The sequence below is a fragment of the Nicotiana sylvestris genome, chromosome 6 (genome assembly GCF_000393655.2).
Source record: "Nicotiana sylvestris chromosome 6, ASM39365v2, whole genome shotgun sequence".
Lineage (NCBI taxonomy): Eukaryota > Viridiplantae > Streptophyta > Magnoliopsida > Solanales > Solanaceae > Nicotiana > Nicotiana sylvestris.
In genome coordinates, this window is record NC_091062.1 from 73,105,320 (window position 1) to 73,121,490 (window position 16,171).

Here is a 16,171-nt window from a genome sequence, read left to right on the forward strand (position 1 = left end):
ATTTCACCGTATACAGTGGTGGAGAGAGAGAGATGAAGATTTCTCCTCCTTTCAGGAAACATGTCTATGTCTGGATTTGCTCCCGCCCCCTTTCTTCTTCTTCTCACTTAGTTTATATACTAGGTCTTCTCCTTTACCCAACGGTCATTAACCATAGTACTTAAGTCGTTTGACTATATTGTGGGCTGACCCCTTGAAATGCCGTAATATCCAATTCGCCTCTCAAGCGTTCTGAATACATAACCTCGAACGTGGCCGAGGTGCGTGTCATTACAGCGTGGTGTGGATACGACAGTCCCAAGTAACTTTTCACCGTCCCTTCCCACGCCGATTTTTGTCTGGTCAGATTTTGATCCATTCAAGGTTGACATTCGAGTTACGCGTAAAATAATGTTAATTCATGAGATTGAGTGGTAAAAGGAAAAAAAGAAAAAAAGGAGGTAATTTTGCATGTACCGTAAACGGAGAGTGGCTTATATAAATCCTTACTTGTAGGGAAAAAAGGAAGATGACATGGACACAATGAAATCCAAATAGCATCACTAGCACCACAAACTGAGATTGCCTAAAATATCCACATCTCTAGATATTTCCATTTCAAGACAAAAGAGAAAGCAGACACATCAAGTTTTCATTATTCAGTCTTTAATTAGAAGGTCCAAATTTCTATCAAACACATTGTTGTGGAGATATATGGCTGCTGTAACTTCAGTTAGCGCAGGCTCATCTCTACAGCACCGATTTCATTCTATTACTAGTAGTTGTTATTCAAGTACCAAAGAATCTGTGACATATGGCTTAGCTACAACAGTAAGCAGGAGATTTTCATTGAGGCTGAGCTACTACCCCTCGACCCTCAGAATCAGAAATGCAGCAACCAAACCTGCAAAATCACCAGGTACCCAACCAACCCCACCCTTCTCTCTTTAATATATTGCTAATTAGTGTTCCAAGTTAATCTCTAACTACTTTGTTATTGGATCAAATAGCTGAAGAAGAGTGGTCAACTAAACGGGCATATCTGCTTGAAAAAAGGGTAAAATAATCTCTCTCTTTCTGTCTATCTTCAACACAAGTCGTGATCACCAATTAATGCATAATAGAAATTGAGAAACCAAAATTATATTAACACAACACAACCATATATGCGCTTGTTTTGTCATTGGCTCATAAAATCGATGTTTCTCAAGAATTGATCGATATGACCTTTATCCTAGTTCTATGCAGAAAATGCTTCCCTAAAGAGAGGCAGAGCTCCTCTTCTCAAAATAAGAAAACATAGAATAACAATGTAACGTAAAACAATGTACCTTACCGCTAAGTTGTTAGCCCTATGGAGGAGCTTTTGATTACAACTTAAGAAATATAACTCAAATTTTCTGATTCCAGTAACTCAGTTCCTTAATTTCACCATGCACTAATAAGCTTCCATTTACTTCGTTGCTTGAAGAATACAACTAATAATCGAATATCTTTTTATTTTTATTTTTATGTATTCAATAAGTAAATATAGTTTATCGTCTATCAGTTTCCCTGCAGCTATATTTTAGAGGATATAACATCAACAACAACTATGCTTAAGGGCTTAAGTCCGAAACAAGCTTAGGTTGGCTATATGAATCCTTACTTCTTCATTTAAGCTCAACTTGCAGGGGCGAAGCTAGCATACTGGTTACGGGTCCGACCGTAACCAGTTGCTTTGGTCTAAACTCTATATTTGTCTAAAGAAATCCATTGAAATGTACAAATTATAAACTTAGAACCTTACAACTTAAAAAGACTAGAATCTCAAACCCATTAGCTTCAAATCTGGCTCGTCAACTCATATCCATCATCATACAAATGCATGGGATTGAAGTGTGGTAGTAGTAGTTGTTGTAACAAGGCATAATAATTTCAGGTGAGGAGTGTAGAGCCAAAGGAAGCGCTCAGACTTCAGCAAGAGAACAATTTTGTGATTCTTGACGTACGACCAGAGGCGGAATTCAAAGAGGTGAGTCAGTCAGTCAGTGTTTTGATAGAGGAATTATATGAAGAGAGATTCAATATAGTAAGATTTAATGAATGCAGGCTCATCCAGAAGGAGCTATTAATGTCCAGATATACAGGCTAATAAAGGAATGGACAGCATGGGACATTGCTAGACGGGTTGCTTTTGCCTTTTTTGGCATATTTTCTGGAACTGAAGAGAACCCCGAATTCATACAAAGTACAATTTACTACTTAATCCCTTCATATTTTCTGATTGATTCAGTTAATAACTAACATTGTTGATATCCTCAAGCAGTGGTTGAATCTAAAATAAACAAGGATGCAAAGATAATAGTGGCTTGCTCATCCGGGGGTACAATGAAGCCTACCCAAAATCTTCCCGAGGGCCAACAGTCAAGGTTCTTCTTTTCTTTTTTGCTTTAATTACCAAGAAATTGATTTATTGAATCTTGTAAAGGAAATATAAATTTTGTTGATCACCTTGTGCAGGTCACTAATTGCTGCATATTTGCTAATTCTCAATGGCTATACTAACGTATTTCATTTGGAGGGAGGGCTCTATAATTGGTTCAAACAAGGATTACCAGCAGTTTCTGAAGAGTGAAGTTTCGGTTAACTTGTTGCACCAATTTCCTAATTTGTACAGAGAATTAGATATCGAACCCTCCATTATTTTTGCTGAGATTGATATTGTAGATTATCAAGTTTTGAGAGTTTAATGCTTTCCATTCATGTGTCCACTACCATTTCTAATATACATATTCACTGTCTTTATTAGCGACACATGCAATGACAAAGAGGTCTACAAGATTTTGGTAGAGACTATACTAGTTGAAAAAACAACTATGTCCATTGAAAAAGAGTTTTTATTCAGCCAAAACTTTCGTTTAAGTTAAACCAAAAACTTAAATACATCGTCAAGTTAATGAAAAACATCCTAAAATGTTCTTTCATAAACCTAACAGATCAAAGATTTAATGGAAGACCTAACAAATGATCCTTGCATTACTAATTCTCTTTTCCATAATCGAGCTATCTGTCGATGTCTTTTACGTCATCCAAAAGATCTCTGCCCATGTGCATTTAGTTTCATGTGTCAATATGTGGAAACCGCCTAACAAAGATACGCTTATTCCAAGTCCTGTAAAGGGAGTTCTTTCTTAGCAGCTACAAGTTGCTTCTACTAAGGCATGCCACAGTGAATCAGCTATAATTCCAAGTTATAGCTTTGACAAATGAAGATGTACATATCCCCTAGATTTTATGAGTCTGTTGCCATGGTGAAGCGTCAAAATCCTTGTAGTTGACTTTGTCTAACAGCATGGTTAATCAGGTTGGATATGATGCGTCAATCGTGACGCTACATTGATTTCATCTATTGACTCAGTCTACAACAGTCAGTCAGGTTGAATGATGCATATGTCGTGATAGCCATATATGCTGTTACGGGCTGCCTTTTGTTGACTCTCGCCCCCGTAATGCTGCACGCCCCGAGTTGGCTGTGCGAGTGTCAGCCGTGCATGCCCAGAGGCATATCCAGTTTGTGGGATATGAGTTCACGTGAACCCATACTCCTTTCCCTAAACCATGTATAACAATGTTATATTTCTTCAAAATTACTTAAATATGTGTGTGCACCCATGCTGAAAAACTCCTATGGTGTAATTATTATTGGGTGCACATCTACAAGTGAAATTGACAGTTCAAATTCCACTCAGAACGGTCTTATTTTCGACATGGAATATAAACATATGTGAAAATTACCAAATTTTAAGAAGAATATAATTTTGAACCTATAATTTCAACAGTTTGGTGGGTTCACAGTAATAAACAAAAGTTAAACTCGCCAAATATAAATTCTAGATGCACCTCTTTACAACAACGCACCCATCCTCTTGTAATCCTGATCAGCCTCTGTGCATTTCGCACGCGCTGACAATGAGCTCCAATAAGGAGCATAAGGCAAAGGGACTTTGCGGGAGGCAATGACAATCTAGATATGTTGTATTGCACGTCCTAAGAGTGCCAAGGAAGTATACCAAGGACTTGGAAAGAGTCCAAGGGTCTACCCTATGGGCAATGGCCGCATGCGTGCCATGAATGTCAGCACCGCAGGTTTTCGAGTTATAGATGGAATATAAGTATTTCAGCTGTAGGCCTAATTCCTAATATGTCCTTATATATGCTCAACAAGTTTGGCGTCATTTTGGAGTTCATTTACCTATGGGATTGACTTAGCCAAGTTCAGTGGCATTGTCGTAATTAGCTGAATTTTGCAATGGCTATATCTCTTTCCTAAGATATGGGAATGGAATGAAACATCATGTACATGTGAAGGAAGTCAAGACAAATCATTGTGAATAAACGGTGCCTCATTCAGAGGTGTCGGAGTAGAGAGAAAGGTCCATTATAGTTCTCTGGCCAAAACATGTTAAGTTGGGGAGCATGGACATTTTTTAAAAGCATATATAAGGGGGACAAAGGTGTTGAATGCTCAGCCAACCTCCCCGGTGCATGTTGCAACTAAGCCGCACCAAGTGAGAAACCTTGAGGGGGAACCTAAAGGGCCTGCCTAGGCATCTCTAAGGATTTTCCAAGGTGTCCATACGAGCTACGGAACTCTATGGACAGTGCCACACCTTAGGGCTAGCGTTGGGTGCACAACTAATGCCAGAGGCTTGCCGTATGGAAAGACTAGACCCTGCGGGCTACCGTAGGAAAGGACAACACCTCAGTGCCGATTGGGCACTCGAGGCGCCACTCTTAAGATCCTTGTATGTCGTCTTGTGAGCATGGCTTGGGTTCAGCCTTGCAAAAGCAAGGGTTCGTTGGCCTAAACGTATAGTTGTGGGGCGATTATGCATGCACTATGTGGGATGGAAGTATATTGCGAGGTCTACGTTCGCCAATGCCATACGAAAACCATATGCATATGACAAAGGCCAAAGATTGAAGGTTGCCTTACTAGGGCAAAGCATAGCCACGTGCCAAGGCACAACGCAAATGTCAAGCTTGGGGATTTGACTGTGCGTGCGAGAGCGACGCTCAGTGCTAGTGAGGGACTGACAATGTCCGTAGCCAAACCCAGGTGTGCACAATGTCAAGACCCAGCTTATAAAATGCGCCACATGAATATGTCAACGAGACAATGCTAAAGCCTTGGCATCAAACGAGCTGCACATGAGAAGCTAAGCCTCTGGGGCAAGCTCCGACATAGGCACAAGATCGTTCTAGAAAACCTGGGATAAGAAAAATGATAGCTTGTAGTCAGGTGGGGCTACGAGCGCCGTATGGGTTATTTGTGTTTCGCTGACACTTTGGAGGAGTCGGTCCATGATAGTTGGTATCAAAGAAAAAAATTGCATTGTAACGTGAGATGAAACCATTATGTAAGGCTCATTGTATGGCTGAGTTGATGCCATGTAAGATTGATAGTAGTGCAAATGGATCGCCATGAAACTTTGGTTGAATGTCATAACTTATGAGGGCTAAAATTTAGCGATCGATGGAATGTCAGTGCAGATATCACATCAAAGCAGGAATTATATTCTTCATGCCATTCGAGTTAGAGAACCCGATACCGCTGGTTATAAGGGATTGGTTGTGTACATTATGGTAGCTTTTTTTTTTGTCAGCCATGAACTACGACTTTCAGTGTCAAGCCATTTCACAGCCGTTGTTTCCGCCATCCTCTCTGTTTTAGGAGTTAGTTTTGGGGCATCCTACTTTGAATGTGCTATCATCAGGGATGTCTTCCGTGCAGTTGGTGCTGTTTTTAGAAGGATTCCATTAAGACATGTTTGGTTAGCTATAGCTCTAAGTGAGATTGGTCCACGATTGTACCATTATCTGATGCACCAATATTCTTGATTGTGATAATCCGACAGTGAGTAAGAAACTCTGTTAGCAGCTTAATTGAGCGAGGCGATGACTTGGCTAGAAGCAACGGCATCTTATGAAAGGCGCACATGACAAAGACCAAAGGATTGAAAGTTGCCCTACTCGGACAAAGCACAACCAGGCAAGTGTCAAGCTTGAGGATTGGACTGTGCGCACGAGAGTGACGCTCAGTGCCAGGCGAAGGACTGACATGTCCGTAGCCAAACCCTGGGTGTGCGCAATGTCAAGACCTAACTTATGAAATGCGCATCACGAATATATCAACAAGATAAGGTTGAAGCCTTGGCATCAAACGGGCGGCACAGGAGAAGCTAAGCCTCCGAGGAAAGCTTCGATAAAGGCAGAAGATCGTGCGAGAAAACCTAGGATAAGAAAAGGCTGGCTTGTAGTCAGATGGGGCTACGAGCGCCACACAAGCTATTTGTGTGCTTTTGACACTTTGGAGGAGTCGGCCGCGACAATACTGGTGCAATGAGTCGCACCTACTCGGCGACGTCCCTAGTTAATTTTGGCCTCCACGTTGACCATATGATTAGCTAATTCTAGCATAACACCACAAAAATTTGTCAGGTACGCTAATCAAGTCTTTGGCTGAAATGGATCCCCATTTAAATTTGTAGACAACATACGAAAAAGGAGTAAATTTCATGGGTGATCATTCAATTTTGTGTTCATTATGCAAAATTACCTTTTTTTTTGTTACGTAAAAATCATTCAATTTTGTGTTCATTACCCAAAACTCATTTTTCTTTCTTTTGTTATATAAAAATTATTTTACTTTGCTCTATTCATCACAAAAGTCACCTTGGTAAGATTTTATAATACTTTTACTTGAAAAGTCTATTATGTCCTTGGCGTTAATCCACTCATTTATGTAATACCTTCTATATTATATACTATATAATATATTTTTACCTAGGTATTTTACTTATAATTAAAATAACTTTATATTTTTATAATATATCCATACATTTAAGTTTTTCATAACACTCAATTTATTTAATCATATTCAAACATGAACAAATATAAAAATGATTAAAAAATATTTTTTTTAATATTTATTTAAAATAATAAAAACAGATTTGTTTAACAAATGATAATTTTTTATAATCAATAAACAATTTAAAGAAAAAATTAAAGATATTTGTGTTTAATATTAAGTTTTTTAAAGCTTTATCTGTTACTATATTATTTTTTTTGAAAGTATTAATCTGATGTGTCATTTTGCTAAATGTGAGTATTTTATTTATTAAATTAATTGGTATGGCTTGGCCGATAAATCAATGAGTTTTAATTTTTTAATTTTCATTAAACATATTTCATTAAGCATGATTAAGAACGCGGACTTCAGATTTGTTCACAGTAGTGTTACTGACAAATTTAATAATGCTACTTATATATCTTGAAAATTAATATTATGAAAAAAATTAAATTTACCAATATATTATAAAAATAACAAAAAAATAATATTAAGTTATTTTAATTATAAGTAAAATACCTGGGTAAAAGTATATTATATAAGTAGCATATAATATAAAAGGTGTTACATAAGGATTTATAATGTCAAGGATATAACAGGCTTTTCACGTGAAAGGTTTGTAAAATCTGGTCAAAGTGATTATTGTGATAACTAGAGCATAGTAAAATAATTTTTGTGTAACGAAAGAAAAAAAAGTGACTTTTGGATAACAAACACAAAGTTGAATGACCACTCATGAAATACTCCGCAAAAAGAGAAAAGTTAACTATCGGCGGCTTACAATTATAAAGTCTATGGCTCCTCGCATTAAAGAGAGTCATTAATCAAAGAGATCAATCAGAGCAAATGCAAAGTAAATTCTTTTTGTGCGTATGTGCTCCTTTTGTTAATTGGCTAAGCTAAATAGACTTTATACCTATACTGGTGCCAATCCACATGATAAATATAAAATATTCATATATTATATATTTAAAAATATATTACTTTAAATAAAGTATTTATATAATATTCCGGTTCTCTATATTTTTTAACATGTAAAAATTGAGACTGTCTTGTAATATATTATCAAGTGAATTCAACGATTCCCAACACTTTTTAAATATAAATTTTTCAGAAGTTGTTTTTATTTAAGTAATTTACAAATTCAAAATCCTATTCTTTTCATCAATTTGGTTCTCTCAAATAGTAGCTAAAATATTACAAGTTTGTAGTATAGATTTTTCAATCTCTGTGGGACGATATCTTAAACTATATTAGAATTTAATTAAGCACGAGCAGAAAAATCCTATACACATTGGCCTCGTCAAATTTTTGGCGCCGTTGCCGGGGATTGGCATAAATCTACTTCAAATTAAATATTTTATTACTAATTTGAGAATTTATTATTATATGTATTGGTATCCTTATATTTGTTAGTATTATCATCATCTACTAAATATTTCTATAACTATTACTATTATATCTATTCTAACGTTTTTTTTCCGTAGTAATATAATAGTTTTTTTTCTCTTTCTTTCTGATTGTTGTAACTATTACCTACTGTTTTTATCATTAAAATGTGTAGCTATGATTAACATGCATATCTATAACACTTATACTATTGTCAACAACTTCACGTCATAACTCATAGTACTTTCATCATTGTACCATACTATTTGTACCAACTATCCTTTCCTTTACTATTGATATTTATTATCACTAAGTGTACTAATCACTACTATTATTTTTCTTTTAGTGCTACTATTATTTTAGGAATTAAGTTAATCGTCTTTTAAAAAGAATAAAAAAAGGAGCTTTAATTTTCTTTACTTTAAAATTTTTCACTTAGTTTATGACCCGCTCTCCTACAAAAGAGTTGGCGCGTTACGATCCTATTGAAAGATCTCTTCGATTACGCAGGAAAAAACAAACATCGTCTTCTCAGAGCGTAGCTTGTGAAGGAATGAAAAACCAGGGAGTAGAAGATATCAATCCACCCGAAGTGCCACCACCAGTCCATTTAGAAGATCAATTTGATGAAGTGGCGCCAAGACCAGCAAACAAAATCCTAAGGGATTATGCTAAGCCTGACCGCTTCAACTGTGAATCTAGTGTCAGAAAATCCCAGTAGCAGCCAACAACTTTGAAATTAGGACCGGCCTAATTCAAACAATTCAACAATCTTGTATTTTTACAGGAGATTCAAGTAAAGATCCACACAGTCATTTAATTGATTTTTTGGAACTTGTTGAAACTGCTAAGTATAATGGAGTTCCTCCTGAAGCAATCAATTTAAGGCTATTTCCTTTTTCTTTAAAAGGAGATGCCAAAACGTGGTTGCGAAGTTTACCTCAAGGGTCAATTACCACGTGGGATCAGATGACTCAGAAGTTTTTGAATAAATATTTTTCTCCTGCTAAAACAACAAAGTTAAGGCCAGAAATATCTAATTTCTTACAGACTGATACTGAGTCAGTTTATCAAGATTGGAATAGATTAAAAGCAATGTTAAGAAAATGCCGGCACCATGATATTCCTGAACACATGCAGTTGTATATTTTTTATCTCGGGTTAAAACCCTCTTCTAGAAATGTGATTGATGCAGCTGCAGGAGGTTCTGTGATGGGAAAAACCATAGAAGAAGCATTGTAGTTATTGAATGAAATTTTTGAAAATGCCATTCAATGGCCATATGAGCGTGTAATCATCAAAAAGGCCGCTACGGTAAATCATGTTGATGCTTTAAATACACTAACACAACAGATTGTTTCTTTGGCATAAAAATTTGAATCTTTTCAGGCGAATACAAAACAATCAAGCCAGTCTGAGGCTTGTGATATGTGTGAAGGAAACCATTTGAATCATGAATGCCAAGCAATCAATCAAAATGATGAATAATTCAATGCAATCGGTTACAAGCAGTACCCCTTTGGAAGTCCAATTGGCACATAAACATCCAGGATTTCAATGGAGCAATCCAAATGGTGCCGAGAACTCTTAGAGCTTCCAGAAGCCAAAGGTACAAGGTCCACCTGGTTACCAAAATCAAAACCATGGGCAATCAAATTTCAGACCTTATCAGCAAGAAGCTCCATATCAGCAAAGGCCTCAGTAAACACATCCAAGTCTTGATGACCTTTTGTACAAATACATCAAGGTCACTGATGAAAAAATGGAAAGCCAAAATTCAGCCTTTTAAAATTTGGAAATCCAGCTGAACCAATTGGCAACTCTTGTGTCAGAAAAAATTCAAGGCCCCTTACCAAACAATACGGAGAAAAACCCAAAGGAACACCTTAAGGCCATCACCTTACGATCAGGTAAGGAGCTTGATGAACCAAATAAAGTCAGACAAGAAAAGAACCAGTCAGAACAACAGGTAAATAAGGGTAAGAATGTTGAAACACCCTCTGAACTATTAGAAGATAAAGAAGTCAAGAAAAAAGAAGAGAAAAATATTGAAAAAATGATTCCTCTCCCTGTGACAATTTATTTTCCATAAAAAATGAAAAGAGAAAAGCTTGATGGTGAATTTGCAAAGTTTTTGGAAATCTTGAAACAAATTCATATTAATATTCCTTTCACTGATGCTTTGTTGCAAATGCCTTCATAATTTTTAAAAGAAATTTTGTCAAGTAAAAGGAAATTGGAAGAAGTTTCTGTGGTAATGCTTACTGAAAAATGTAGTGCTATACTTCAAAATAGGCTACCACAAAAACTTGGTGATCCTGGCAGTATTACCATTCTATGCACTTTGGGAGGAATATATTTTGAAAAAACACTGCGATTCTAGAGCTTCAATAAATTTGATGCCACTTTCTATCTTTAGAAAATTGGATCTTGGAGAAATGAAGGACATAAGTGTTTCTCTTCAGTTTGCATATCAAAGTACTAAGAAACCTAAGGGAATAATTGAAAATGTGCTTGTAAGAGTAGTGTTTACCGTAAAAATGGTAATAATAATTAAATTTGTTGATGGGACTCTAAAAATACGTGATCTATTTTTATACTAGTTTATGCTAGTTTGTTAAGCAGTTGATGCTAAGTGTATGAGATTTAGAGATGAAATAAAGCTAAGGGGAGAGCGACAATCGAACCAATATGCCAATTACTTGGGGCCTCGGGCTTGTTGATTCTGGGCCTCGAGGTCGATCCCAGGGCTCGGCTACGAGCTATTGAGGGTGATCGAGGTAGGGCTAATAGTTATAAAATAATCAATGAAGGCTCTTTATGGCCAATGATAAGCAATAAATGATGAACAGATGTGAAGATAATAAATGAAGGCAATAATATCAAGAGAGTATATGAGAGAGCAAAGAGAATGTTCTTCTATATTTCTTATGGAGCAGCTGGAGCAACAGAGAGGTTTTAAGATGACAGGGATTCCTTTTATATAAGAGGGAAAATCCCAACATAGTACAAAATACATTAATGATAAACAAATAGGGATGAGACAGCTAGCTAACTTCATAGCACATGTTTAGACTAGCTTCAGACTAGCTTGACAGATTTTACCGATCCTGGATGCACTCATCGGGAACCCCCATATTTGTTGGGGTCGCGACCAACATTATCCTTAGGTCGGGAATCAACGGACCTCGGGGTTTGTAACTCGGCCCGTGGCCTTGAGATTTCGAGATGATCTTCCGAGATGCCTTAACAACAAGAAATTGGTCCCTCCGATTTCGCCGTATACAGATAGTCCCCGCATTTCTTAGAGAGGAGCGACAAGAAACGATTTTGACATTCGACTCTTCGGACTTCCCATGATGACATCATAGTGATGACACAAGCCTCCATGATTACCGAAATGTTCCGTCGTTTTGCTTCTCCAGGATCATTCAATGCATGGCAGTTTCTCATTCTCCAAAGCCATAATGTCGCTACCGATTCAGCTCCCAGGGATGCATTAAATGTGCCTACCATTACGTTTTTCGAGGGCGATAATGGCGCCGTCTGTTATGCTGCCTCCCTTTCTATAAATGGGGGCCTCCTAGGATCAGCATTTCATCCAAGTATCTTCCCGTACCTATCCATTCTTCCCTTCTCGCTATCTTTATTCTTTGTCGTTCACCATGTTTGAGGCCCATGGTCTCATGATTATATGGCGGTACTTCTATCAATCATGCTATGGCCTATCTCCTGGACCTTCTTTGGTCGAGCGAGATTACGTTGTTTTGTCGTTGTTGTTGTTGTTGTTGTTGTTACTATCGTCGTTGGCTCGGGACGATGAAGCAGAGGGCCGATTTCTTCCGACCTAAGGAAATATTTGGACTATACAATGCTGCTCAAAAGGGGGCTCAGACTATACACCGCTGCTCACTTCCCCCCGATTACCCGGTGCGGCGCCTCACTCCCTTTGATTTCCATGAAGTGAGGTGGTACTATCTACTAATTGTTGCATCCTGCATCGGGGCAACATCTCAAGAAGTGTCTTTACAATAATATCCTGGCGAAATCCATACTAGCCAGATTTTTCACCCAGCCACTTCTTCGTTCCTTCCTGCCTCTTCCGCGACACTTTGCTCTTCCCCATCACTTTCCTCTTCGTCGTCTCCCCTTTTGAATATGCCATTTTGGGGGATCGAGATAAGACTCTCGAGGGGATTGTGCTTGGAAGATATTGTCTTTGAGGGTGCATGCCTGAGGAGATGATGCCCGAAAATGTTGCTGCCGAGGACGCACTTTCGAGAATAGGCTAGGCTCTTAGGCCTTTACTATATGTACACCTTCTTGCTTCTTTGTTTCTGTGTAAGGACCCCTCGTGGGCTTTTGTAATTGAATGTTTATGAATACAAAGATGATTCTTCAATTTTATCTTCGATGCTTGCTATACTCCCTTTCATTTATGTTTAAGGATATTCTGAATGCATGGCTCTGTCTGCTGTTGCCAATATCAAACCTGGGTGCGAGTATTCTTTTTGGCCTTCGGTTGATAAAAACAGCTTCCTGCAGAATCCTTTGCTGTTCCTCGGGCCAAACCTTCGAGAGAAGTCCCCGAGTGAGGGTTGACTCAGGTCATTTGGAGACTTGTCTTAAACTTAATGTATGTAATCTTAAGGCATTGCAGATAGGTCCCGGATGAGGGACTGTCTGGTTTTATATGATATCCTGAGGTCGAAACCTTTTGGACGGAGCTTGAGGTGCTTATTCTTCTTGGAGCCTAACTCCTTATTGATGGGGTTCCTCGAGGTGGGGTACCACCTCGGGACCGATGATAACGTCGTGGGCCTTTTAGAGCCTGACTTCTTGCCGATAAAGGTCCTCGAGGTCGCGTACCACCTCGGGACAGGCGAAGGTGCTTTTGGCTTCCTGGAGCCTAACTTCTTATTGATGGGGGTCCTCGAGGTCAAGTAGCTGATAACTAGGAATTATGATGTATTTTACACTCCTTGCTTAAGTTTTAATTAGAAATGTGTACAAAATAGTCCCAAAGGCTCATATGTTGTACTTGATTGCAGGTTTGATCAACAAGGTGACAATTTGTCAAAAATCAACTCAAAAAGGAGTGAAACATGCACAACTACCAAGACCAAGGCCAAGCTCAGTCAAACAGCGCCAGTGCGGCCGCACACCATTTTGTGCGGTCCGCAAAGATGAAGTTCAGAGAACATGCATTTCAGGCAACCAAGCAATGCGGCCACAAAGTATTTTGTGCGGACCACATTGATTCCATTACAGCCACACTCGACTTTGTGCGGTCCACAGAGCTCAAGATCAGAGAGTTGCCAAGTTGGAGGATAATGCCCAATGGGGTCCGCGGTCCATTTTGTGCGGACCGCAATAGAAGCTACCGCGGCTTTGGTGCATTTTGTGCAGTCTACAATGGCCAACTTCAGAAAGCAGATTAGTCAGCCAAGAGCCTTAGTGCGGCCACACTCGATTTTGTGCGGTCCGCACTAACCCCGCCGGGGTATTTTTGTCCAGAATTTTTAGCCTAGTATAAATAGTTTATTTTCCCATTTTTAGGTCATCAGTTGTATTTTGGACCAAAGCTGCACTCGTGAACAGTTCTCTTATACTATTTTGAGTAATTTTAGCTTAGTTTCATCATTGAATCTTCAAGTTTTATCTAGTAATTAATTATTATGGGCTTTTCTTCATCTATTTCTTTTTTTTCTTCTATAATCATGAGTAGCTAAACCCATTAGCTAGGGTTGTGGCTCAACTCTAGTGTGGGTAATTGATGGGTCTTGTGTTTTAATCTTGATTGTCTATGAGTGTTTGATATTTGGACTAATTTAGGGTTTTAGTGTTGAATTAGTGGTTGCAAACACTAGTTTATGCCTAGTTGACTTTGGCTTTTCTTGAGAAAGAGAGCCTAAGTCTATGAAATTGGTCCAACAAGGAATTGGGGCGTATTCAAGAGACCGATAGCCCCAATTAAAGGGTTAAACCTAGAGATAGTAACACCCGACTTGAACCTCAATTGCTTGCACAAATTATCATACCCAATTGGTTTTGAGAAAGTCAATTCGGGCAAAATCACTCGAACTACCGAGAGGTATAGAGTGAGTAGAATCGTGCAATGGTTATCTCATACTCCCCAAATATGACAATCTAGCCTTAGACTCAAGAATCCGTCAATTAGCCACCTAGGAGAAAGTCACTACCCTAGTGCCTTTTATCTATTTGGACAACCTTCAATATTTTACTCTTAGCTTCACTTAGTCTAATTGAGCATCTTAGTAGTATAAATTTAGAATTAATATCAAAACCAACAATGCTTAAAAGTGCAATTAGGAACAATTATGCAACACCAATTTAGATATACACTCAACTCCAATCTCTAGCTCCTTGTGGAAATCGATCCCGACCTTCTCGGGTAAAAGCTGTTTCGACCTCTCTTGCTACTTTGTAGTAGTACATGGTTGGCCTCGATCACTTTTTGGCACCGTTGCTGGGGAGCTAACGATTTTGGCTATCTACCTAAATAGTTTTGTGTATTGTTCTTCTTTCCTTCTATGTTGCTAATTTGTGTGTGTCACAACTTTAGGTACTAAATAGCAGCAAACATCGCACCTCTTGGAGATATTCCACCGGGAGAGGAGATAGATGACAATATCGATGATGAGGTCCCTGTGGTACCTCAAGCTCAAAGGAGAGGCCGACAAGCCAATGATAATATTCCAGACTCTCCCCCACCACCTCCAAGAGTGGCTCCTCGAGTGCTTCCAAACCAAGGCTATGCAAGTGCAATTGTCCCACCCCGGATCCGGTCAGGCAATTTTCAAATTACCAATGTTATGCTGACATTGCTGGAGCAACGAGGGTATTGCACGGGCGTTGCCAATCAAAATGCTTACAAACATCTCAAGGGTTTTGTGGATACCTATTGGGGGAGCAAGCAAACAAATGTGTCCGAGGATGCACTTCGGTTGAGACTCTTCCCATTTTCACTTAGAGGGAAGGAATTGGATTGGCTTGAGCGACATCCCAAACCTTCCATCACTACCTGGGATGAGTTGGCGGACAAGTTCATTGCAAAAATTTTCTCACCGGGGCATATGGCAGCATTGAGAAGTGAGACCTTGACTTTCAAGCAGGAGCCCACTGAACCATTGCATGAGATTTGGGAGTGCTATAGAACAATGGTAAAGGAATGCCCCAATAATGATATGACTGAGGCGATGATCCAATAGACTTTCTATCGGGGAATTAACACAACAAACCAATGCATAGTGAACCAATTTGCTGGGGAAACTTCATGAAGTTGACTTATGATGAGGCTTGTGACATTCTTGACGAAATGACTGACACTTCTTCTGCTTGGCAAAGTAGAGCCAACGTGCCCCAGGGTGACCCCACGGTCACTCATTTGCACAAGGAGTTACATGATCATGGGCAAGCTATAACTGAGTTGACAACTACAATGAACCAACTAGCAAAGGCACAATTGCAACAAGTTCAAAATCCTCGCCAAGTGAATGCTATGGAGGGTGTCAACATGCTAGTCAATAAAAGAAGACAAAGAGGTCAACAGAACCAAGGGAATTCAGAGCAATTTGACAATGATTGTGGTGGATTCCAAGATGATGGTTATGATGTGCAGAATGAGGAGGTGCAATACGTGAACAATTATTAAGGCCAAAGGGGCAATTCTTCCAACCAACAACAATGGAGACCCCAAGGCAATTGGGGCAATCAACAACAACAAGGCAATGGTAATTGGGGGAACAACAACCAAAATTCCAATTGGGGCAATCAGAATAATAATCAGAACAATCAGGGTAATTGGAATGGTAACAACAACAACTGGGGTGGTAACAACAATCAAGGTGGGTGGAACAATAGCAATCAAGGAAACCGGGGCAAGGCTTT

The 16,171-nt window shown here is 38.8% G+C and overlaps 1 protein-coding gene across 1 annotated transcript; it reads left to right on the forward strand.

The window, feature by feature from the left end:
* Window positions 1–568: 568 nt before the first annotated feature.
* Window positions 569–2,775, forward strand: LOC104225852 (rhodanese-like domain-containing protein 14, chloroplastic). The gene is made up of 6 exons (XM_009777732.2): window positions 569–898; window positions 990–1,036; window positions 1,901–1,993; window positions 2,071–2,209; window positions 2,288–2,390; window positions 2,482–2,775. Exons 1-6 carry the CDS (start codon window positions 694–696, stop codon window positions 2,594–2,596), a joined length of 702 nt encoding a protein of 233 aa, XP_009776034.1. The 5' UTR covers window positions 569–693; the 3' UTR covers window positions 2,597–2,775.
* The last annotated feature ends 13,396 nt before the right edge of the window (window positions 2,776–16,171 follow it).

Excerpts from the sequence above, each read along its gene's own strand:
- LOC104225852 (XM_009777732.2), top strand. The coding sequence starts at position 694 with ATGGCTGCTGTAACTTCAGTTAGCGCAGGCTCATCTCTACAGCACCGA. Across the intron at positions 1,994-2,070 it reads CAGAGGCGGAATTCAAAGAG|GCTCATCCAGAAGGAGCTAT; the intron begins GTGAGTCAGTCA and ends TAATGAATGCAG. Across the intron at positions 2,210-2,287 it reads GAACCCCGAATTCATACAAA|TGGTTGAATCTAAAATAAAC; the intron begins GTACAATTTACT and ends ATCCTCAAGCAG.